This window comes from Beta vulgaris, chromosome 3 (genome assembly GCF_026745355.1).
Source record: "Beta vulgaris subsp. vulgaris cultivar EL10 chromosome 3, EL10.2, whole genome shotgun sequence".
Lineage (NCBI taxonomy): Eukaryota > Viridiplantae > Streptophyta > Magnoliopsida > Caryophyllales > Amaranthaceae > Beta > Beta vulgaris.
In genome coordinates this window covers 37,098,319-37,124,046 of record NC_079204.1, presented here as the reverse complement: position 1 = coordinate 37,124,046, position 25,728 = coordinate 37,098,319, and the positions used below count along the sequence as shown (strand labels likewise).

Sequence of the window (25,728 nt, the reverse complement as noted above, 5' to 3'; positions counted from 1 at the left end):
ATGCATGCTTAATTCAGTGAGTATGATTTATTGTAGTACTTGTCTAGTAACCATTGTCTTTCTGTTGCATGTTTTGTAGTCAAACAAGAAAGAGATTCAAGAGCAAGACTTGAGGGACTCACTGGCAAGATCCTCCATCTTTTACGGACACGTAAAATAATAGGTATTACCCATTTGCATTATAATGTGGAAAATTTTCAGCAAAGGTTGTATTTCATCTAGTTCATGATTTGTCTGTTGATGTAAAAGCTAAAACTTACTGTAGAATATAATATGATTTCTGTGATGTCAAACTCACATTAGTGAACCTTGAATTAGGTATGAAGTAATGATATGAGCTTAATTCTTAACATGGAAATAATATGATAGAATGATCAAAACAACATAAGAAAAACATGACAACAGCAAAAACATGGACAATATAGCATGAAAATGTCAAAGAGACAAAGACATGACAATATAGAATGAAGATATCAAAAAAATTGAGCTGTACACAATAATAATAGCACATAAAGTCCAAATCATGGTGAGAATGGAATGAAATCATCAAAACAACATAACACTAACTTGACAACCACAAAATCATGGATAATGGAGCATGAAAATGTCAAAGAAATGCAGGCAGAACCAAAAGAAATGCAGAACCGATGTGTTAAAGACCTCATTAGAAGTATGTATACATCATGAATTGACTAAAAGAACATCACAAGTTGTCTACAAGTACATCAAAATGAAAATAACTACAAATTTCAGAAGAGGAAATGTAAACATCAAATTATCAAATTGAAATCCTAAAATTCGAGATGTAACTGAAAAATAGAGCCAAAAAAATATCCAAAAAAATTTCAGAATATAATAAAACGAAACAACTAAAGAAAATTATGAGAACTTCATTTTCCATAGCTTAATTTCAAAGTAACAACATCAAATTATGAAATTGAAACCCTAAAATCCGAGATGTAACTGAAAAATAGAGCCAAAAAATCTGAAAAATTTACCACTTTAAATCATTTTCGAGCTTCAATGGAGAATTTGGAATGTTGTTTGAGCTTTAATTGAGGATAAATTGCTAGTTTTGGATGTTGTTGAAGCTTCAATAATGGACGAAAATGGCGAGTTTCAGTTGGGTTGCACGAAGAAGATGCTCGAAATTTTGGGGATTCTATGGTTTTTTTTTTGGATTAATGAGCTACAGTAGGGTGGTCGTTTTTTTGGGATTAATGAGCTACACTGCTACAGTATCCTCCCTGAACTTTTTTGGTTTTTTTTGGGAAATATCAACCGTTAGATGAGAGTGATCTAATGGTGGAGATCTATTCTCATATAATTAAGTCTTCTCACATAACTATGGTATTCTCACATGAGCCCAAATATATAATTATATATATATATATATATATTATATATATATATATATATATATATATATATATATAATATATAATATATATATATATACCCCAAAAAAAATTTGAGTTTTTTTCTCTAATATTCTTTTTCTGGAGTTACATCACTTTTTCATTGGAGTTACATCACTTATTCATAATAGTTACAGCACATAAAATTCATTCTCATTTCTCATGTAAGTTAGCACCTTATCCATATCATGTGAGTTGTAATAATTACAACTTTCAGTTTTTGCCGCGTTCAATCTTCCACTATTTCTCTATCCTGATAACTTATCTCTCCTCTGATTGCTTTTTTCTCCTAATAGTGTATTTTTGAAATGATATAGGGTATTTTAAAATGATATATTGTATTTTGACGTGACAGTGTTGCTGAGTTTTTTGGCACGATTATTTTGCATGATATAGTGTATATTGACATGATATAGTGTATTTTGAAATGATATACTATGTTTTTGTAATCCACGGCCGACGATCCCCTAACTTGTTCTCTTCTTTTGTTGGTTTGATTACTTTTCTTTTTCCTCAAGTTTTGATTAAAAAGATTATGTTTTTTATGATTTGTTTTAGTACTAATTATGATTAGAAGCTTTAATTTACTGTTTTAGTGATGAATCTATGATTGTATAAATTATGTATTGAAAGAATAAAAATTCATATTTGATTATTATGTTTAAATTGGAATTTTAACTATCAAAGCATGTATTGTTATGGTGTTAAAGATTGAAAAATCATAGTAGCATGTTACTACCTCTGTTTCCTAAAGATCTTCCTTGTTATTGTTACTACAAATACCAATGAGAATCAATTGTGTGGGGTATGGGGTGAGTAAAGTAGGAGAGAGAAATGGGTTAAGATAAATAAACAAATAAAAAGAGGTTAAAGTAGGAGAGAGAAATGGAGTAAAATTGAATTAATAATGTAATGATGGACCATATGATAGGGACATGAGAGGGTAAAAACGGGAAAAAATTTCCAAATAAGGAATAAAGTAAAAGAGGGAAGATCTTTTGGAAACGCACTTAAACGGAAAGAGGGAAGATCTTTAGGAAACAGAGGGAGTATAAACTATAAAATTGATATAGCTTATGAATTTAAGCATGTTTAAGTATGTTTAAAGGGAGTTTTAATAAATTATAAGTTGCTGAAATTTTGCAAAAAGTTGTTATTAATGGAGTTTTATGGATTTTAATGACTAGTATAGTAGTACTATGATAGGGAATATAAGTAATTGAAGTTTTAATGATGAAAACAACTTTCAAATATGTTTAAAGAGAATTTGAAGTATTTTAAAGTTGCTGGAATTTATTTGGAGTATTGATTATAAGTTCTATTGGTTGTTTTAGGTGGAGACTTATCTGTAGGTGACTTCTAAAGTTGTTAAAAATGGCATATCAATTTGTCTATACAAGGTACGTACATACATATGTGTTGTTTGATGTAGTATCATGTTTTTAGGAAGGAAAGTTATGTAGTATCATGTATAGGAACTTTGTAAGTTCATATATGATTGCTATTATGTTTGGATTTTACATGTTTTAAGCCCATGTGCGAACATGTTAAGTATGAGATTTAATTATGAGATTGATATCATGTTTGTATGGAATATTGATGCAAGCATGTTGATTGGAAACTTTATTTATTAATTCACATGGGGGAATTAATATATTTATTAGTTGGATCATGATGGAATCATGTAGTCCCTTATATTATTACTAGCACTTTTGCACGCGACGCGTGCTTCGACTTTTTTGAGGCAGAAATTCGATTTTCTTCGACATAATTAAGAGTCAAAATTTGAACATTAGACATACAAAGTATAATTGTTATTGTTGCAAGATTTGATTGGATTAGTCTCTATCACTTAAGTCTCTCACCAGTTTTTTTTTTTTTTATTTATTTTTTTTTTTTTTTTTACTTTTCAAAGTTAAATTCTATGAACAAAATAGAATTTTTATTTATGATTTCTAATATTATAAATTTTTTAGTTGATTTTTGAATTAAGTACACTACTTCATAGATTGTGAAGAAAGTGGACACTTTGATTTCAAGTAAATTTTTGTGAATATTTTTGTGAGTGTGTATTGACGTTGTAGTGTATTGGTTGTAGTTTGTAAGCAAATTTTTTAGTTTTGTAAAGTTTTCTCATTTGAGTGATTTATATAATGTAAATTATGCAATTCTATGATTTTAGTTGACTTGTGAGTTATTGTTATAATTCTATTTCCAGTATTTTTGTTTGAAACACCATTTCTTTTGTAAGTGAATTTGTAATTTAGAAATTAAAAATGGGTAAAATGGTCTCTTCTTTCGGGGACACCATATCTCTCCTCTTCCCTTATATAATAGAGATTTTCACTACTCTATGAGGACTGTGGGCATTATTTGGTAAGTAGATAATTTATACCTTTGAAAGGTAAGTTGGTTATTGGCTACGTTCAACATATAAGAAGGATTGGATTAAAGAAGGAATTAATCTTGGGTTGTAAGTTGTATGATCACTTATTTAATACTAAAATAAAAGAAATAAAGTTGTGGATGTTTGATTACATATTAACTGGGTTGCTTGCGTGTCATAACAAGTAATATTTGGTAAATCGTGTAAAGTAAAACTTGGATAGTCATAAACTTTAGACTAGTACACGTCTGAAGTTGGACAATCAGGAGTTGGGGTTCATGGTGGTTGTGCCATGACTTTTTCTGGGAATTGGATTGATCACCGTTCCTATTTTTATTAAAACGTCCTCGATATCGTAGGTTATTATGGAATTTGGAGTCGCGCCCGTATTTCGTATTTCGAAGGGAAGACTAGTTTTTAGATGAGACAACTCGGTCCAATAACTATTCCATTGAAGTAATAAATAAATTGTTAAAGTTTAGTTCAATAAAAGTTATTTGTAGATTGTTAGATTGTTATGTTGTTATTTGTCCCTGCTTATATTTATTAGTATCATGTTAGAAATGTTTATTTATTATTATGTAGTACTCAGCTTTGCTGACTACGTGCTTTGTTTGTATGTGTTGATCATGACTTTGCCTTACTAATTTCGTGATGACCCATTCTTGGTGAGCAGATTCTTTAGTGCATTGACATTTACAGGTGTGTAGATGTTGCATCATGAGGTTTTTGGAAACGGAGAGCTTGTGTAGCAGATTGATTTATTTATTGTTTTAGTAGATATATTTACATTTAAGTTTGGTTCGAAGTTGAAGTTAACAATGTTGTTTAGTTTTAAAGTTATTTAGTTACTTATTATATTTCAATTCTAAAGTTCAACTATATGTTTTCCGCTGCAAAATTCTAAATAAGCGATACGTTATCACACGGGCGATAATACTTTGATTATTCTCTAAGTTTTATATTAAAAAGGTATTTCGGAAAAAAGAGAATCACCGAGGTGCTACAATTTTGACATGATATTGTTTTGCTGAGTTTTTTTGTCATGATAGTGTTGCATGATATAATGTATTTTGACATGATATAATGTATTTTGAAATGGTATAGTGTAGTTTATTTGTGTAGTACACAAAATTATCATAATAAATCGTTATAGTATTGACATGATAATGTATTTTAACAATTTTTGGGCCCCTTTCAGGAACCGTGGTAACATGAATTTCCTCTAGGTTGCCTTCACACAGGGACACTCACCCAGAAGCCTAACAAACCCCAAACCTCATCCTCCCAACAATATTGAAATTCTTGCTTCCACCAAGATTTGAACCTTGGTCTCCCATGTGGGAGACTGGAAACCACCAAGATTTTGACATGATATAATGTATTTTTGTTCTGAACAACTATTTTTATTAAAATTTTAGAGCGAGAGAATATTATTGAAGAAAGAGAAAATCACGAATTTTGAAACTGGGAGTGACTAGATTGTAGGGGGGCACGTGTCTGAGCCTGGTCCACACTATTTTTAATGTGAACCGGGTTTACGCAAGACGGATTGCAAGGTTAAATATACTGTTGTTGTTGTTGTTGCTAAAAGCCTGAAATAGTACCAAAAATTATTTCAAACAAAAAAAAGAAAATTATTTTTAATAAGTTAACTTTTGGTTAATCTTCTAAAATAATCAATATTTTGATTATCTTTTATATCTATTTCTGCTGTAAAATAATGACGTTTGAAATTATGACGTGTGTCACATTTTAATAGAATGACATTGTGATTTAACTCATTTATAGCAAAAGTAAATACAAGGTTAAGTTATTCATAATTAATCGAAAAATTGACTTATCTTAAGAACAACGCGCAAATATTAAGTTATTAAAAATCATTTTTCCAAAAAAAAAAAAATTGAAACCTTTCTGGGTTCAGGCCAATGGCAATGCCATAGTAGCTTCTTGCGTGTTATGAAGCTGCCGGTTGAATGCGCACGCAACAAAGCACTAGAAACTCAACAGACCACAAATCGAGTGAGTATACCGGGATACTGTCCTTAGTTCCGCATCTTAGGATTTCCAGCATTTCCGCCATTTTAGTTCTTACAGAGTAAGAGAGAATGTATGGTGGTTCAAGCGACGGCGAAAGCCATGAAGCGCCCGGACAGAGGAAGATCCCACCAGCTTCGTCGATGTTGTGGGTGCGCAATTTGCGCCGTTTCATTGGATCTGGTGCCGGACTTGGCTCTGAAGCTTTGATGGGTCTGGAATTTCTCTCTCTTCATTTCCTTCAATTTTCCTAATCCTATTCGTTTTTGTTACATCAAATTTTTTCTCCAGTAAGCTGTTTCTGGATATGAGATACAGATTAAATTTTCCTGCTCTCGTTTATCATTTATTATGTTGTTAATTTTTAGGGTAGCACCTGCTTTTCTCCAGTTATTCAAATGTTCCACTATTTGATTTTTGCTCCATATTCTTTTCTTAGATATTGTGCCTTGTTTCTAAATGTTGCGCGGAGTTATGTTGGTTGTGTAGTGCGGTGTTGGTGGTGGTGTTGATAGGTGAGTTTATGCCTCTACTTCTTCTAGGTCACATACCCGTACCTAATACACTAGGTTTCCTACACGAATACGCGTACCCATGTCCTAAAATGTTGAAATCTTGCCGTTTTCTGCTCCCGATTCCTAGTACGGTTGTACCCCGTCTCTGTGCAACTTAGGTTTATGCTGTAAAGAACCTTTATCTTTTCTTTTTATGAATCGAGTGGCCAAATGTGATAAGGTTTTGGGCTGTATGACATGGTTCTGGAATGAACTAATTAAGGTGGTTACCGCTGTGGGTTGTTTCTTGTTTTGTACATTCTTTTGAGTAATTCTATAGATAAGTTTTCTTTTGATAAATTCTGACTTACTGACTTGTCAAGGCTTTGAGAAGATGAAGTGCTTTCTGTCAAGGCTTTGGGATGATGAAGTGCATTTTGAAATATTACACGGACTTTGTTAAGAATTTCTATAAGAGCTACTGATAGGAGTGATAATTTTTTTTTTTTATCTAGTTTAGATCTCAATTCATTTAGCTCTAAGTGGTGGTGCAATCAAGTAGAATGATTTCGCTCGATACTATTGTATGTTTTATTAGTCTTCTATTTCACAATTTGGAGAAGAAGTAGCATTTGTTCGATAGTATTTGCAATTGTTGGATTGAGATCTTTGAAGAATGCCATAAGTCATTGGAGCCAAATTGCACGAGGAAGCTTTCTATTAGCTTTGCCTTTTTGAAACCTTCATTACCCTACTAAATCAAAATATCCTTTTTTGCTTTTCTTCTTTTTCGGTCATAAATACACTCATTGTATCAAAACAAGTTTTCAAATCTACCGAACCGATATTACCCGCATCGTAAAGGTGGTAAAAAGAGTGCGTGCACACACTTACACATGCAGGTTTAGAGTTTTGTATGAAAGCAGGCACAAAAGTGTGTTTCAAGGATTCATAAGAAGGAAATAAAATGATCCCTCTTCTGATGGACTTTATTGGGCTAGGAAAATCTTGTGTGTTTGCTCTTTTTTTTGGGCATAAGGGGGTTGATCATAAGGAGAGAGTGACACCTACGTTGAGTCTTTTGGTTCACATCAATGGTCTTTGGAATTTGAAGGGTGATCATGGGAAGGTTCCAAGGGTTGCAATGTGTTCCGTGATTTTAGGGTTCAACCTTTCTCTGTTTCTCATCTTTATGTACCATCGTCTGAAAAGGTGTCCGTAAAGCCTTTCTTGTGCAATGGCTGCATTAATTTCATCAAAGTCCCACTATAACCTGTTTTATATGTTTACTCTTTATCTTGGAGTAGTGAGTCTCACGTTAAGAGGTGCGCACATCATGTTAAAGTGTGTGCATCATACCTCTGTTTTGCACCTAGGCACTAAGACCCGTCTGCTGTTACCTTTTCAAAAGCGGAAGCAGCCAAGCACTCATTTTGCTTAAATATTAAAATAGAGATTATCCTCGCTTCAATGGATTTTTCTTTTCCTACCATGTGTCTGTGGAATGTTATTTGAGGGAAACAAAGAAAAAATGAAGATTCTTATTGAAGTGGAAACCTTATTGTTAAGAAGGAAAAAGAAATTAAATGGATTGGATGATATACAAGATCCAAAAGTGTGTTTTAGGACTTTTAGCATATTGCACTTTTTTCTACCTCTCTCTCTCTTCTTCTTCTTCTCCTTCTTTTTCTTTATTATTTATTTTTTTATTTTTTTTATTTTACCATTGAGCTGAATATCTCTGCAGGTTCTATGACTCATACAGTTTCCATATTGCCTTTCTGTCCTTGTAGAGCTTGAAACGAAGAGAATTTTGCTAGATATTTTTAAAGATAAGCAACAGAAGAGTTCTGAAGCTGGTGCAATTCCAAGCTTCTACAAAAAGGTAGAGTTACTGATATAAGTTGAAAGGTATACTTGTTTTGGTTTAACTTGTGTGACATAATAGTGCAAAACTCTCTTCAAAGCTTCATATTTTGTCCTGATTGTTCATGTTATGAAGCAGTATATGAATCTAGATGTAATACAATGAGTTGTACTTGATAAAATGTTAAAACTAATATGTCTTGATCCTCTTTTGTGATTCTCTGCAGTTCCTCTGTTTAGAGATTTTCCACTTACTATTCTTCATTTTTTATTCTCTTGTGGCACAGAAACCAGAAGAAGGATCTATCAGTTCTAGAGTGCAGAGGCTTGCAAAGTATCGATTTTTGAAGGTATTTAATAAACTTCCAATGATATCCAGTATATATATATATAGAGAGAGAGAGAGATAGATAGATAGATAGATAGATAGATAGAGAGATAGATAGATATATATAGAGAGAGAGTGAGATCTTCATCTGATGCTCAATAATCTGGTAAAAGCTTCCTTATTGTCAGGGGTCAGGTTGTCTGCATAATGACCATGTATCAGGATCCTTACTGATTATTGTTGTTGTTTTTGGTGTTGGTGTTTGTTTTTGAATGGAAACCTGTTCTTATATGAGGCAATAATTATTGTAACACAAGATCTCTTAGACAGATTGATAATGGTAATTTAGGATAAGAAAGCTTGCTGATTTGAAGTCATCACGATTTCTATGGAGAGATCTAATAGTTTGCTGTTCATCTCTGTATAGTATCATCACCTGACATATACTTATACTTACTGGAATTTTGTTTTGGAGCTCTTGAGGTACTCTATGATTTATGGTGGACATGGCAGCAGTATCATATAATTAGGTTTTTCTGTTCTAGAGGTTTCCTGTTGATGAATGGCTGCTTGAATTCTGGAAGACAGAGATCTGTAGATTTCCTAAAATGACTAATAATGATTTTGAGAAAGACTTGATAAATGTTAAGTGTATTGTAATGTGACACTAATTAGTTCATTTTGTAGAATGTAATGTTTTTACACACATGCAACATTCTTAATCTTTAAGCAACCTATCCATTGGAGACTTGAGTAAGTTGATCATATCGACCTCCATATTTCTTTGGGAAGAAACCAAGTAGTAAGGGTTAATGGTGGGCCATTGGAGTCACATGGGATAGTTGTTGTGAAGGAAAAATAAAGTTGGAAGGGTGAAAACATGCGCCCTAAAAATGAGAGTAGAAAGAATAAAAAAAGACGAGGTATTATATATCTATACACACACACACACACACACATGTAAGAATTTGTCCGAGAAGTAAGAAGAGACGCAACTCTATATGACATGTGATGTAACTTTAATCTCAATTTTTTATGACTCGAAAATTTAAGGTGTAACTCTTAGTAAGAATTGCTATATCTCTAATCCCTTTTCACTTCTCACCCAAAGACCCTTTCTCATTAAATTTTGATACTCTCTTTCTCTCTCTATATGAGAATGTGAGAACAGTGATTATATTCCATTTTAGTGAAAATGTAAGCCTTTTTGAGATACTACATTGTAATCCTTTTTTCTTTGAGATATAGTCTCTTTTGGAAGATTGGCCGTGCAAGTAGAAAATGATTACAAGTTAGCCTAAATGGATTACAGGTTGGTTAAAATGGATTACAATAGAGTGTTTTCATGTTCTCATATAAGGGTTCGCATTGTTATGATTGGAACCCAACCTTTACGATAAATGCAACACTTACCATAAATGTCTATCTGAATATAAATGTAGCATTTTTTAAAATGGCACAGGCCCACTTATTCTTTATCGTACTTCCGCCGTTTATTATTATTTGAAATATATGATCATGGCACAAGAATTTAGGAAAGGAGAGAGATAGAGAGTGATTGAAAAGGAACCCCATGTGCTTGGAGAGTGAAAGAGTGAAGTTATAATCATAATTGTCAGTGTTGTGTATAAGTAATTTGCAATTTTCTATAATGAAAAATGTTGCAAGTAAAAAAATAGAGGAAGTATTTTCCATGCTCACTGGGTCCTACAAAAGTATGGGAATAAGTGAAATAATATCAAATAGAACCTGCAACCCACCTAACAATGGGTCCTACAACCTATTTAGATTGAAGATAATAATATACCACTAACTACAGTCACACCCACTTTTACAATTATGTAATACACCTATATACCCTATAGTTAGGCCTTCTAAAATTATGCGCTCATCCTAGTGTTACATTTATATCGGGACACAGAGAGTAAAATATGTATGTTTTACTTGGATTATTGTTTTCATTAAGCTATGAAAAATTGCAATTTTATGTAATTCTTTTTTGGTTTACAGAAACAATCAGATCTATTGCTTAATGCTGATGATTTGGATGCCATGTGGGTTTGCTTAAGAGAGAACTGTGTGATTGATGATGCTACTGGTGCTGAAAAGGTCAGCTTGCTTCTGTTAGTGATAATTGTCTTCTCATCTTGCATCTTTGGTGTTTCTTAAATGTTGTAACTAGCCTTATATGCACGCGATGCATGCGAAAGCATTTAAAGTTCTCCATAAAAGTACACTAGGTAACAACTTTTTGGAAATTAGAAGAGGAAGAAGATTATAGAAGGGAGAAGAATAAAAACCGATAGTGTATTTAGGGTGTTTTGTTTTTTTCAAAAAAATTCAAAATTGTAAAGTTTTCGAGCAATTAGTTATGGAGAGAGAGTTGTGCCATTAAATTAGTTTTTTTTTAATAACAAAATTAAAGTTGATAATGTGGATTTTGAAAGTTAATGTTTGTTGTTTGAATAGAAACACTATAAGAGGGCGGGGGGGGGGGGGGGGTTGAATTATAGTGTGAGAATTAAGCGTAACTTTTCGCGAAATAAAAAGCTAGCAAAGGAACACACCAAAGACTTTTACGAGAAACTCCCTATTTAGAACAAGGAGAAAATCTTCGACCTCTTGGGATTTTAACTCTCTATACTATAATAGGTAATGCCTTTGTTACACCCTATTACACTTCTCTAGAGTTCCTTTCTCAACTTCCTTCTACGAACTCGAGTTCCCAACAATAATTCACACATCCCACTAACTATTGTTCTTCTCTTTTCTCACGAAATAACTCCAAGTCTTATCTTGCTTCTCTCTCTCTGAAAATGTTTTCAGTTTCTTCCAGATCTGGAGTTTCTAATTGAAAATCTTGGATCTGAATGGTTTTAACTCTTGGACGACTCTCACTGGCTCACGGCCTGATATTGCCATCACTTTGTGCACAAAAACCTTGACAAGGTGATCTTAATGCGTAGATGTGGTTGAGTTTTGATAGAGTTGTGGTTTCAGTATCTCCGCACCTTTGCTCTTTGTCCAAAATGTAATGATTCGCTGGTTAATATCTCGAAGTTGTAACTTAGAATTTTTTTCTTTCCTTTTTGGTCCTTCGTATTCCTTGACATCTCTAGGGGTTGTTTGTTATCAAGGAATCAAGCAAGAGAAAGGAAATGAACACTTGTGTTTCCCTTTGTCATTGTTTTGTTGCGTAATTTTTGTGATTCCCCTGTCTCATCTTTCATGTTTTCAGAAACCCGAAATCTAAATCGTGATTACCGGCCCGTATTGGAGAATTCAGTATTCTGTTGTTGAAACTTTATAAAAAAAAAATAGTAGAAGTGGTATAATATATATAATCTAGAGTTGCATAATTAGCTCCCCATCCCCACGAATTGCGATTGCATTTGGTCGTTCCAGTTCGTGGTTTGTTAGGGTGCCAAATCAATATGGTTTGCGAATTGGAACGACCAAATTAGACATCATCTTCTGTCCTTGATGATCAATTGCAAGGAGAAAAGCAAGATTTAACAAAAAAATTAGATCTAGGGTGCAAATGGTAAGACCCTAGATCTGCAAATTGGAGACGTTTCACTAAATCAAGGTTTTAACTGTTGGGGCATTCATTAAGGAGGGTAAGGCGAGTCAATCGGTGTGGTTGACGGGTTTTGGGTTGCCAACATCTTTTCCGGTGACAACAGGCACTTCTGGTAGTTGCTGCCATGGTTCGAACATGCGATCTTTTTTCCGGCGAGAGCGGGCACTTCCGGTAGCATACACTTTTTCGTAAGGGCTTCCGACTTCTCCATGAAGGTGGAACTTTTTCTCGGTTCAAGGTTTAAGATGTGGCTGAAAATATAGAACTTTGTATGACCATTTAATGTTCATTTTTTTTAATAGTGGGGTAGTTGGGTATGATAGTATGACAGTTGGAAGCCTCACTTCTTTTTATTTTTTCTTTGACAATTATAAAGGGCTTTGTAAAATACTTCTCAAATTACCAACTAATTTTTAAAGCGTATTCCTAAATTCACCTATCGAGCCGATTTCACCTATGGAACCGAATTCACCAAGGGATAGCGAATTCCGCTCCCGAATTCGTTTCGCGTTCTGGACTACCAACCAAAAGCCACCACAACGCGCCACCTATATGAAAGTTCCGAACTGCTTCACGCCTGCACCCTTTGAGCTGCCGCTAACAACTGTTGTCCGAGTCACCACCACAATCCACACCATCCCTATTGCTGAAAACAACATCTACGGCAACACACACTCCATCCAGACAACCACATTGCCTATTGTCCTGGCAGTTAGCCCCTTACTTTCACCGTAAGCCTTACATCGAACTCTGGCCACAAAATTGAGACAAAACCACGACAAAGGAAGAGAAAAGAGGGCAGTGGCTTCGAAAGCCACCACCTATTTACTTTGGTGATTGAGCTTGTGTAATTGAACCCTAGTATAGTCAAATTTGACCAGAAAGGTTTTGATTTGGCACCTATAGTCTAATATGGCCAACATGAAGTCAGGTTGTGATGAGGTTCCATGTCCTGTTGACTTTTTTTAGTCGTTTCTTGGAGTTCAGCAAAGCTGAAGATGGTAATTTGGAGTTGCTTGGTTGACAAGACTAGGTGGCCGGTTTTCTTAGTTGATTCCTACTAGAAGTTGGACTCTTTATATCCTAGTTCTAGTAAAATTCTAGTAGTTATTTGCTTGCACAGTTTTACTATCCTAGTTGGAGATAGGTTTTACGTGGTTAAAGCTATTTAGGTCTCTTTAATGTTATCTTTAGACTTGTTTCATTATGTTTTAGTTCGTTAGGAGTCCTAAAACTGTTTATTAGGTACGGAGTATTATGTTTTGTTATGTTCTATTGTCTGAAACGTGTAGTTAGATAATTAGGGAAGGCGTTTTTTTGATTTTTATCAAAACAGGTATGGGGTTAGATAGAAGACACGGTTTCGGTATTCTGGTTCCATTAGATTTTATATGCTATTCATAATTTTTTTGCCATGAATGAAATGAGTTTTGAATGTTTGATTAAGGATTGCTAAGTATAGCTATGGAATTGTGAATTCTTTCTGCACAAGTTTGAGACTTTGTGTGTTCATCTTGGAATTTCAACTTCAAGAAACTCTCAAATTCGTGACTTTATAGTACTATCCTAAATTACTTCTTAATTTACGCTCACTCAACTTATAAAACCACAAAGAGAATAGTACCCATGCCATACACCTTGGTGTGCATAGCTTATGCACACCCGACGCCAAATGAGTATGTATCGTTTCAAATGAGGATGTGTATACTTTATGCAAACGAGTATTTCAATTCAGAATTATATTTTTGTCGAATGATTAGGTTAACGGTTTTTCACCATATACCCGACAAATTTTTTTTGCATCACATACCTTTGCAAGTTTCAGAATTTCACCATATACTACTCAATTTCTTGAAAATACATTAGAATACCCTTAATAACTAACGACGGTTAACATCTTTAGTCATTAAACTCTAATTAAACCTATTTGACCCTCTTCTCTTCCTCTTTCTTTCTCCCTCCACCCAATCCCCTTCCCCTCCGACCACCATTATCGGCTACCCCTCTCTTCCCCTTGCACGTGCACAACCACCACAACCCGTTGCTTCACCACCCATGCAGCACAACCACTACGCGCCACACACCACCACCAACTCGCCACTTCATCATCACCTTCTCTTCCCTATCTGGGCAAAATTTCGGCATTTCTTAAAGTAGCGAAAAATAGAAGAAATTTTCTATATCATGTCAAAAAAGTTGTATACCCGGAAATTAAAATGGCGAAAAAGTTGGATTTTAAGTTGAATTTGTACATATATGAAGGAATGGCAGGAGAGTAATGCTCAGAATGAAGTAATATAGCAGATCCATTTGTGTTTCTTCAACTTTCTCTTATTCTGTTTTCCCCTGTTTTTTTTAGTGAAATTTGATTGTGAAATGCATGGTGTGGATTTAGAGGATAATATGAGGAGATTCAGAGGTGAGGAGAGAAAACAGGGGAGTGTTACAGTGTTACTTGCTTGTCTCCAGAAAAGAGAGTAAGAATGAGAATGAAGAACTGAAAAAATGGGCTGAAAATTGGGGTTTCCCACTCATAAACGCAAACAAAGATTTCACCTCGAGTGGAGAGAGAGAAAGAGAGTACAGAAGATAAGAGATTGTGGTCTAGCCCATTGTAGGGTACATTAATGACCGTTTAAGGTCGAAGTTCGGCCGTCGGAAACTATTAATCTTTGCCGGAGCAACAATCCCACTCCTTCCTCAAACGACATAATCTTCGTTTAATTTCCCGTCACCGACCACCGTAAACGTCTTCCCCTCATTCACTCCCTCCTCAAAACGCGTCAATTTTGATCCCCACCATCGCTGCCGGTTTGCCGCGACGCTGAAGACCATAACCAAATTGATGTCATTCGAGAGGGGTGGTCGGAGGATAATAAGGAGAAGAAAGTACCGACTAGAGGAGAGAGAAAGTGGGCTAAAGAGGGAGAGGGGTGGCCGGAGGTGGAGGGGTAACGGGTCAAGGGGCTAGACGGTAGAGAAAGAAAGAAGGGGGAGGAGGGTTAAATTAGTCAACGAGGGGGTTAATTAGGATTAGTAACATAAGGAGTTAATGATTAATGGAGTTAACGACCGTTAGTCATTAAGGGCATTTTGTGATTCTTTTTTTAAATTGAGGGGTATACGGTGAATTGTGAAACTCGCCAGGGTATATGGTGCAAAAAATTTTTGTCGCGGGTATATCGTGAAAAAACCGTTAAGTTTGTTTGCAAATGTGTATATTGTTTTTCAAATGAATATGCATGGGGAATGTGTATTGTTGAATGTTGGTATTAGTGATTTTGTTACACGAATGTGTATGGTGAATTAAGACGGTGTAAAATCTTTTGAAAATGATTTCCTCTTCATACTTCTAAAATAATTATATGATAGTGTTATGTTGTCCAAGTTGAGCGGGCTATGGTGAAGAATTTTCAATACTCATCTAAAACCCTGTTGCACTCATTTGACTTATTACATCCTAATTTTGTGGTCCCTTGAGAATTTTCGTAATCATTTAAATAATGCATCCACATTTGAACTAAGATATGCGTTACAACAAATGGATCTCTTCTATACTCATCTAATAACCTGTAGCACCCATTTGATTTATTACATCTTAGTTTTGTAGTCTCTTAGAGAATTTTCATAGTCATTTAAATAATGCCTCCACATTTGAACTAAGACATATGCATTACAACGAATGGATATTTAATTGAAAATTTGCGTACTCAATCAAATACTCCCTCCGTCCCAAAATATAGTTCCCATTTCCATTTTGGGTGTCCCAAAATATAGTTCCCATTTCCATATTTAGTTCTACATTTTTCCGTAATTTGTCGAGAAAAACCGTGTCCCATCATTTATTTGCTTTTTGAATTTTGTTTTTTCCTTTGTTTATTCAACCAAAATGTTACAATTAATGCTCTTTCACCAATTATTCTCCATTCTCTCTCCTAAAATCATCTTTTCCCATACAACATTTATTTAAATAAACAAAAAATCTTTATTATTTCTCTTATATTCTACTTGCATAAATTACCGTGAAAAAAGGGAAATGAGAACTATATTTTGGGACGGAGGGAGTATTTGGCTGCTCATTTGTAAAATTACCTTAATAATCCATATTCATTTGATCATCAATATAACATATTTGAAAAGATACATACTCATTTGATGATATATGCACATTTGAAAACATACATACTTTGAAATGAAACATACTTATTTGATCAGATGCATACTCATTTGGCCTTGAGTGTAAGTAGACCTATGTACACCCGGCAGTACCATATAATTTACGCAAAAAGAATATTTCTTTTGTATCAAGTTTCACATCTGGTGAATGTTGAGGTGAGGGCAAAGACGATGACAACTAGTAAAATAGTGGTGGTCCTTGTCACTAATATTGTGAACTTTCTTTTATCTTGGCAACCAAACATATAGCAAGGAAATTGTATAATATTTCTTACTTGGAACTACCAAGTCCAAAAGATATAATTCCATTCCCTTTTTTTTTTTACCTTTTTCTAATTTATTTTCTTTTTATGTAGTGAGTATTGACCAATTACTACTTCCTTTCTTTAAATAAGAAGTAAGCTGTCTATCATTAATTTAAAAAAATATGATATTATAAAAACGAGCATTTTTTTTAAAATTGATAAATAAATATGAATGATCAATTGGATCCTAAACTTAGACCTTATTAACTGCCTTTCTTTAAGTAATCTTTTTTACATTTTTTGGTTTTGGATCTGAGGTACTGAATCTCGTGCCCAAGTCTGAGCATCAAAGCTTAAAAAAGGTAAGATATGAAATCAAGGTAAAAATTGCGTAAAGCCTTTTTGTGAGTATATAAGGTTATGTTGAGTTGAATGATTTCTTACGAATTAAGTTACTGGTATACACTATGCTACTAGCTTGTACACCCAAACCAGCCCAACTCACAGGAAAATAGAATATTGAGGCCCTTAATTGGTAGTGAGATCTTTTGCTGAAATGACATTGGAGTTTACTGGTCTAAGGTTCCAGATGCATTGTGTTGACATGTGCTGGTGTTCTGGTTTTGTGGGCTTGTCATTGCCACAATTTGCCATGTTCTGGACATATGATGGTGTATTTCGCTATACATTGTTGGTTCATTGGTCCTAATAATACATCATTTTTTTCTTCTTCTGTACTTAGTATCTTGAGTTAGCTGATAGCTTTTTAGTTTTAGGTGTGTGCTCACTTTTGCAGAATTGCATCCGCTCTTGTTTTCTGGTATTGCTTTCAGTTTTCAAATTTGAGCAGCTTTTTATCATGTTATGGAAACTCACTTTCGTGTCATGATTGCACAGATGAATTATGAAGACTTTTGTCATATTGCTTCAGTATGTACGGAGCAAATTGGTCCTAAATGCCGACGTTTCTTCAGTCCCTCAAATTTCATGAAGTTTGAGAAAGATGAACAGGGGAGAATTGCCATCCTTCCATTCTACCTTTATGTGATGCGAACAGTATGTCCTGTTCTGTTTTTAGCTATGGTGCTCAGTTAATGGCTATTTGATCAATTGATATACAGTGTAGCCTTATGGGTGAAGGGATGGGTCAAGTTAAAAGGTATTATATTGGACAAGCAGGGCATTGATTGTAAGCCAAATATTTTGCAAAAGAAAAAATATATAGTTAAGAAAAATTCACATATGTTTTAAATTTATGTGCCTCATTTCTTTCTCTTCAATCCCTTATGTCCTTACTCCATTGGTTCCACCCGCTGGCTGTTATTGACCCACTATTAACTCGCAACTCATATGGCCCAACCTGTAACCTGGTGATCCACTATTTACTCTACTGGACCGCCTAATAACCAGTCTGGGATGAGCACTCGTCAACTTTGATGGATGAATCTCTTTTGTCCTATATTTTTGGTGGCTGTATAAATGAAATGTGTATGGAACTGGATAGTGATGTGGATCAATGGATGTATGTAGACTTAAATTAACAAAATAGGACCCAAAGTCACAAAGCTCGTGAGAATTGAGGGTTTCTTGAAGATAGCAACTCCCAAAAGGAATACAGACCAGAAAAAGTGCTTATTGTTTTCAGAAAAAGAAAAGTAAGCTAAAGGTCGGAAATTTCCTTAATAAATGTCCTTTTATAGGCTGCCAAAAAAAAGTAGACTCCTGATTGACCTAGGAAAATAATTGTGAATCTTCAAAACCCTCATTGACATTTCTACTTAGTTTAGGAAACTAAGATAAAACCTTTCCTAAAACTAATCCTTCTAAAATTAACTTTTTTTTTTTTGGTTACATGTAAAACCTCACCCTTAGGAAACAAGTAAATCCATGTAAATAATCTAATAAAGCAATATAGATAGATTGGGAAAGTGGCTTCCGCATCAGATAGGTTACCTTGCCAGCACTCACATCCTTTTGTGGCGCTATTGCTGATATGCTATTATGCAGGTTTCGCTAACTCAGGCAAGAATTGATATGAGTGAGCTCGACGAAGATTCTGATGGCTTTCTTCAACCACATGTATGTCCTGTTCCCACTTTCAATTATTCAATTTTAGTGCTTCATGTCTTTATACTTGGAAGAGTGAGAGAAAGGGGAGGTAGGTATTGAAGGAGTTTGTTATCTTCTGCTGTTTAAGCTGTGTAAATTATAAAAACGTAGAGAATCAGCAATGCGGGGAGACAGGGATTTGGAGAGGGAAGCACCGGGGGGGGGGGGGAGAGTAAGGTTAATGCGGGGAGACAGGGATTTGGAGAGGGAAGGACGGGGGAGGGAGAGTAAGGTTAGAGGGCTCATACCTTAGTTTCTTCTGTCTACATATTACAATGACTATTATTAGTTTCCTTGCTACATTAGGAGAGTACTTTTGATTTACTAAATGTAATTATCTGTGATATCTAGGAAATGGAGGCTTACATTAGAGGGCTCATACCTAACTTGGCACAACTGCGTGATATGCCTGCTGCCTTTATGCAAATGTATTGCCGGATAGCCGCACATAAATTCTTTTTCTTCTGTGACCCACACAGACGAGGTTACCCTGTTTTGCTATATACTTTTCTCTTTTGGTTTATATTCTGTCATATTGATATACTTTGATTTTCTTGATATGTCAAGTACATACTACATACATGCATGGATGACAAAATATATTCGTATACAAACTTTTGTGATGAGAAATGCTTGATTCAGTAAGAGACATCTTTGACAAAGTTATTAGTGTGGGAGAGCTACTTGTCTTGTGATGTGGATGTGGATGTACTTTGGTTGAGTTTTGCGGAAATCCAGAATCTTGAAAGAAAGATTGGATCTTTAGGTGTTTTCCTTAAGTATAAAGGATAGAACAATTCGATCAAACACAAAGTAATTCACGAATTGGGTCTTGATTCACTCTCATACACAAAGTAATTAAGCAATCAATCTTAAATCTCAAACACAAAGTAGTTCATTCAAGATTTGGAAATCACAAAGAAGTTCAAAATTTTCACAAAGAAAATTAAAACTCTAACTCATAAATTTGTCTATATTTTATTAATGAAAAACGAGCCATATATATAGGCTTACAAAATCTGATTCCAACCTCTACTAGGTTTAGGAATACTAAATAAACTAGGAAAAGGAAAACAACAAAATTCCCACATCTATTAGGAATTCGACTAAAAGTAGAATTCCAACTGAACTATAATTCTAACACAACTAGGACTACCAATCCTGATAAGACTAGTATTATAAAACTTCTAAAACAAATAGGAAATCTAATCCTAATAGAACTACGATTACTAATCCTAATAGGACTAGAATTTCTAGTAAAAGTTCTAATAAAGCAATAAAAAAAGCTTAGGAACCAAATTCAAATAAGAATATTGAAGCCATTAACAATTAAAACCAACACTAAAACACTACTTATGACCTTGAATTGTAAGATGATCCAAACCCAACAATTAAATACATCAACTAATTTAATTATCTTGAATCTCCTTGTCGCATCCATATCATCTTGTTTGATGTGTAGAGTCCATTTATTATAGGATTATCGAACATGACTTGAAGACTTGCAAATCTCAAAGACTGCCAAATGTTAGAAAATTACAAAGATAGAACACGAGGCACATATCCATGATGCACTTGCAGGCTTAGCCAGATCGTAACATCAATTGTAATAGGGCTTCATTATGTGGCTATGAAAAAGTGTGAACTGGGAAAACATATGAGGCAGATGTGATCATTTGTTGGTTTTGAGCAGCGTCAATTACTCAATGTTATGGACCACTTTTGATGTGAGGGTTACTCAGAATTGTTGATTACTCCTCCCTTCTCTTACCTTCATGATAGGAGATGTTACGGCTTAGAGTAAAGATGATGAAAGGTCAAAAAATTACTGTGGGATGATGCTAAAATTGGTGGAGAGTGTTACCATCTTTGGGGCAATTCTTTGAATGTTATTTTTGTAATGTGATTCTTTATAGTTAAAGGTACAATAAGTATTTTCAGGGTGTGCAACATATGAAAGTACCACGGGTTCGTGATGGAAGGGCTTCCCAAAGATTTGGTTTTTGGTTGGAAATCTACCCGTGACTCGTTGATTTTAAAGGGAACATTCAATGCTAATTTAAATAGTATACTTGATTAAGTCATTTAGGAAGAAGTTTTTCCTGGATAGGGACTGCTTAAATGAGATTCATAAAAATCACTTACTTCCTTATTATGCTGTTTGGAGAGTTCTCAACTTTGGTCCTTGTGAGTTGTTATGAAACTTCATTAATACCATCTTTTAAGTTCAAGTGTCAGGAAATTCAAGGAATCATATCTCTTTTGTATGCAGGGAAGGCTTGCATAAAGAAAGTGCTCCTAAGTAACTGTTTGCAAGAATTGATGGAACTACACCAGGTAGCATCTTATCATCCTCTTCCATATAGATGACTGTCATTAACAGTTAAAGCTATTTATCTACTTCTGAAAATGACTGCAATTTTCTTGCCATGGCATCTATGTGAAAATTTTTAATCGTAACTTCAATCGGTGAACCTAGGATGTAGTATTTCTTAGGAAGTTGTTTTTGATGTAGTTAAATTTCTTGAGAAGTGCAAAATCTTGTTTTATTGATCATGGGAGCAGAACATTTCATGGGAAGTTTTACTTACCTTTGGGGTGTAGGTAAGGGACACTTTATTTGTGGGAAGTAAAACTTCGTAGGAAGTGCAACTTCTTATGTTATGCCAACCAAGCAAAATCACATTTTCCCGCTTTCAAGGAACTTACTACTTTCCTTAATTTTCTTATGTCAACCAAATAAACACTTAGTGTTCATATTATAGCTTGATAATCTATGGTGATATTATATACTTTGAAGTTGACACTCTCCATCTTGGTGGTTTTGTTTTGACTTTACTCGTTTATTAGGAAAGCGAGGAGGAAGTCACTGACACTGAACAAGCTGAAAATTGGTTCTCCTTGACTTCTGCACAGCGCATTTGTGGTTGGTAATTTTGTTGGTTTTTCATGGTCCATTGTATGGCCTCTTTTAGCTACGCCTAATTTCCTTTTTGGTCTCTTTTACCTTAATGTAGACATCTGGTTTTATGATTTCAGATTGGTCTTTTGAAAATTAATGCTTCCTCCTTTTTTTTTCTCCTTCCCCCTTGTGTCGTAGTGATTATGGCGTGCCTTGTGCCCATACGAAAATATGTTTTACATTAACGGAAAACCAAATAATCTGTAAGCAAACATCATAAGTTTTGATATTTTTATTTATAGTATAGGGTTTTGGGGATAAATAAAATCTCAGTGGAGTTCCCCGAATTTTTTTCTCAATTCTTACTAATATACTAGAAAAAACATATTAGTTGGAGCAAGAACTAGCAGTCATTATTTTGATTCAGTTTTACAATTCACATCATGCTTCGAGTTTTACTATTTATTTGTTGGTTCTCTTTGGCGTGACGAATAGGATCTGTACTCCCATTTCCAGATGATAGCTTACAGATGACTTTGTTGGTCCAATTTCCAGTAATTTGTCAAAATCTGTATTGAATTGTGTTATGTGTAAATATTCTTGCTAGATACTTAGATTAGGAAACTTCTTTAATATTGTTTTTTTAATTAACTTTTACTATGTTGAAGGGTAGAAGGTGATGGTTGATTTTGAAAAGATTTGACCACAAAAGTCACTATAGGTGTATAGAAATCCAGGAAGTGGTTTTTGTGGATATCAGTAAAGAAAAGCTACCTTAGATGTTGTTCTCTGTGATGTTTACGTATGTATGGCTGGGCGAGGACTGGAGAGATTGGACTTAACTTCAGAATTTGGCTTTTCTTAGATTTTTTTTTTCAGAGCTCAGAATATGGCTTGCACTAGGTATATATATACTGGTCTGTTGAATGCTGAAATGATGCCTGTAACCTCTGCTGTCTTCATGTGTAAGGCATAGTTTTTTTTTGTGTGCTTTATGTTGTATGTTGTGACACTGACAAATGATTCATTTTGGTCTTTACAAGACATGTTTCTGGCACTTGACAAAGATATGAATGGAACCTTGAGCAAGCAAGAACTCCGAGAATATGCAGATGGAACACTGACAGATATATTTATTGAGAGGGGTATGAAACTATTTTGATTATATTCAATCGCGAAGCTAATGTCATTATCTTAAAAGCTGCTTGCACATCTCTTCACTTCTGTGAAGTATATCATAATGAGACACAGGCATACACTAAGACAAGGAAATACATATTTTTTGTCACCCTTTCATGTGAGTTCTCTTATTTTGGGAAAATAAAGAATTCAATTGAGTTCTTAAAGTGGGTTGGAGAGACTAGTATCTGGGTTTGTAATCAATCTACCAACAGACTGGAGCTAATCCCTTTTCTCAGAAAATGCTTTGACGAATTTTACGAATAATTTTGTATAGACAACCATTAAAAATCATTTGTCCCCACATCACAGGAAACTTTTGGAACTTTCCTTGTTTCAAGTGTCCAACTGGCCAATGTTCAGTATTGACTCTCTTTTTGTTGCTGTAGTTTTTGATGAGCATGTACGCCGCGGGAAAAGTGGAGGAGGAAATACTCGGGAGATGGATTTTGAGAGCTTCTTGGACTTTGTTCTTGCCCTTGAGAACAAAGACACTCCTGAGGGATTGACGTACTTGTTCAGATGTCTTGATCTTCATGGAAAGTCTCATTTAACAACAGCTGATGTCCACACACTTTTCAGGTACAACATTTACTATGTAAACTCTCTAATTCCTACTATTATGCAACAATATCCTGTCTGGAATTTTGCTCACATTTTGAAAGATATACTTAATTCACATAACAGACATGCAATCATTCAAAATTTATGTACTGAACTCAATGCTACTTTTAATTTTTACTTCTATGAGGGTTCCATTTTTTATAAACAGTTTGGACAACATAACTCTAAGATAATTAAGATATTATTTTTGCCTCAAATGTTGCGAACGAAGAAAAAGCGGGCATCATTAGTTACGTTCAAGTTTGAGGTGGACCTGAGTCTTGTTTTGATTACTGTTTTGAGACTCTTTTTAGATGATTAAGATTTTCTTCTTGGTAAAAGCTGGTTGATCTAAAGTTTTTTGTTTTTTTAACATTGTGAAGGGAAATTGTGGACCTAAATTTTTTGTTTTGGTACTCTGTTAGCCCATGCTGGTTCGTTTAAGAATTCTTTTTATGTTGCTATATTTTTTTTTACCTTTCTACTGTGTTTCAAGGGCATATGGTTATGTCTTGGAAGAAAAGAAGAATGGCATCTATAAGCATGAGATGTTATCCGATACAATCTTCCTACAAAAATTTCTGCATTTCCTTTTCGCAGTTCTGAAGTTAATTCTGCGAGTCTCAAACTGACAGAAACATTGAATTAGCATGAAGTGGTCTTGAACTGGAAATCAGTTACGCTTCGTTTATTTTCAAAACTTAAACTCAAAGGAGACATGTCCCTTTCTCATATGTTCTCTTCCTATTTCTCACCCTTTTACAATAAAAAAAAAAATTTCCCTTCTGTTTATTAATTAAAGAAAGAGGAATTCGAAGAGACCCAAACTTTTGGTTTTTCTTATTGCTTCAAATAATTTGATCTTCTTGCCCTCTTTATTAGTGCTCTACTTGCTCACTGAAGTACATCTTTGATTTTAGAATTCTCTTCAATATAGAAAACGAAAGAACCTTATGATTTGAAGCACCTATATATAAAAACAAGAAACAACAGTTACTATTCAAGGTGAAACATTTAGGTGCTGGTTTTCGTTTGCTATAAGTGAAAATCTTATGCTTGATCAGTGCCCCATACATCGAGAAGGAAAGTTTCATTAGGACGTTCAAACTTTTTTGAGTAGGTTTGCTCCCAACCATTCCACTTCCATTTAGTGATCGTTTCCAATTTATGCAAGTCATATCACTAGTTCTAAAACGTAATTAATGTCCTCTAGCTGTAAAAAAGAGAAACAAAAATTAATGTCCTCTAACAATTTTTAAACTGCATTACTAATATCATGTGCATTGAGCGTGATAAAATTGTAGATCTTATAATTTGGTCCATCTAATCTGAATGTCTTTTACTTTTTCCTTTATATATCAGAGATGTACACCAGAAATGGATTGAGGGGGGTAACTATGAATTATGTATCGAAGATGTGAGGGATGAAATCTGGGATATGGTGAAGCCTATGGATCCCTTGAAGATAACATTACAGGATTTACTCTCTTGTAAGCAAGGTGGTACAGTGGCCAGCATGCTTATAGATGTCCGAGGTTTCTGGGCACATGACAATAGAGAAAATCTTCTCCAAGAAGAAGAAGAACCAGAGGAAGAGGGATGACTTTAGGGTTATTAACACTATATACCTTTGTTGTATCTACATGTGTAAATTTTATTGCCACAATATGTTAGTACTTGTGTGTATCGATTGAGGAAATCTAGGTGTATCATTCTATGATCTTCGAAGGGTATGATGAGATTGAGTGAAGTTGACTAGTGCAATTCCTCTATTTGTACTCCCTCCACTCGATAATTATTAGAATCTCTCTCTTACTTGAATGGTTCTCATTAATTGCAATTTCATCTTTTTTGGTAATAGGTTTTCTTCATCTATGCCCTATCACGTGGGTTTTTCTAGTTCGTGTTGTAAGAGATTGCTTTGATTTAAAATTAGGTAACTATTTAAGCTCAATATTACGAAAAAAATGAACTTTTTTTTTTTAATGTAGTGACTAGTTTATTTTATTACTGATTATTAGTTTGATCTGTTTAGTTCTCACTCTAGTGACTAGTTTAATCTATCTCTCTTATAGACGGCTTTCTTAAAAGATAGTGTTTTTTTTTCTATTTATTATAATTAATATGGATAAAGATCACGATTAATATATTATTATTAATGTATACTTCCTCTGTTTTACAGTAAGTGAAATACTTTACTTATATGACATATTCACAATAAGTGAAACCAAGTTGTAAATGACAAAAATACTTCCTACTTATTACAATTAGGGCTGTGCAAAGACTAGGGTTGGAGCGGAATCTGGACCGGACTAGAACGGAATTTGGATTGGACCAAAGATTCCGGTTCGGTACTCGGTCCACAAAAATTCTCGATTTTGGGTTTCCGGTCCAAACTCCGG

At 34.4% G+C, this 25,728-nt stretch overlaps 1 protein-coding gene and 1 non-coding gene across 2 annotated transcripts; both read left to right on the top strand.

Annotated features, from left to right (window-relative positions):
* Nucleotides 1-5,683: 5,683 nt before the first annotated feature.
* Nucleotides 5,684-25,184, top strand: LOC104883548 (probable serine/threonine-protein phosphatase 2A regulatory subunit B'' subunit TON2). The gene is made up of 12 exons (XM_010668089.4): nucleotides 5,684-6,054; nucleotides 8,129-8,220; nucleotides 8,489-8,551; nucleotides 10,540-10,638; nucleotides 17,431-17,589; nucleotides 18,541-18,612; nucleotides 18,994-19,126; nucleotides 20,915-20,979; nucleotides 21,493-21,568; nucleotides 22,588-22,689; nucleotides 23,113-23,305; nucleotides 24,689-25,184. The coding sequence occupies exons 1-12, from the start codon at nucleotides 5,913-5,915 to the stop codon at nucleotides 24,927-24,929; spliced, it is 1,437 nt and encodes a 478-aa protein (XP_010666391.1). The 5' UTR covers nucleotides 5,684-5,912; the 3' UTR covers nucleotides 24,930-25,184.
* LOC125496193 (small nucleolar RNA snoR104) lies at nucleotides 23,853-23,969 on the top strand. Its single transcript, XR_007272893.1, has one exon. It is a non-coding gene; the product is annotated as a small nucleolar RNA snoR104 (small nucleolar RNA).
* Nucleotides 25,185-25,728: the final 544 nt, after the last annotated feature.

What these genes read in the sequence shown, in the direction of transcription:
- LOC104883548 (XM_010668089.4), top strand. Translation starts at nt 5,913, where the DNA reads ATGTATGGTGGTTCAAGCGACGGCGAAAGCCATGAAGCGCCCGGACAG. An exon ending in AGATATATTTATTGAGAGGG is followed by an intron (nt 22,690 to 23,112) that starts GTATGAAACTAT and finishes TTGTTGCTGTAG; the next exon opens with TTTTTGATGAGCATGTACGC. An exon ending in GATGTCCACACACTTTTCAG is followed by an intron (nt 23,306 to 24,688) that starts GTACAACATTTA and finishes TTTATATATCAG; the next exon opens with AGATGTACACCAGAAATGGA.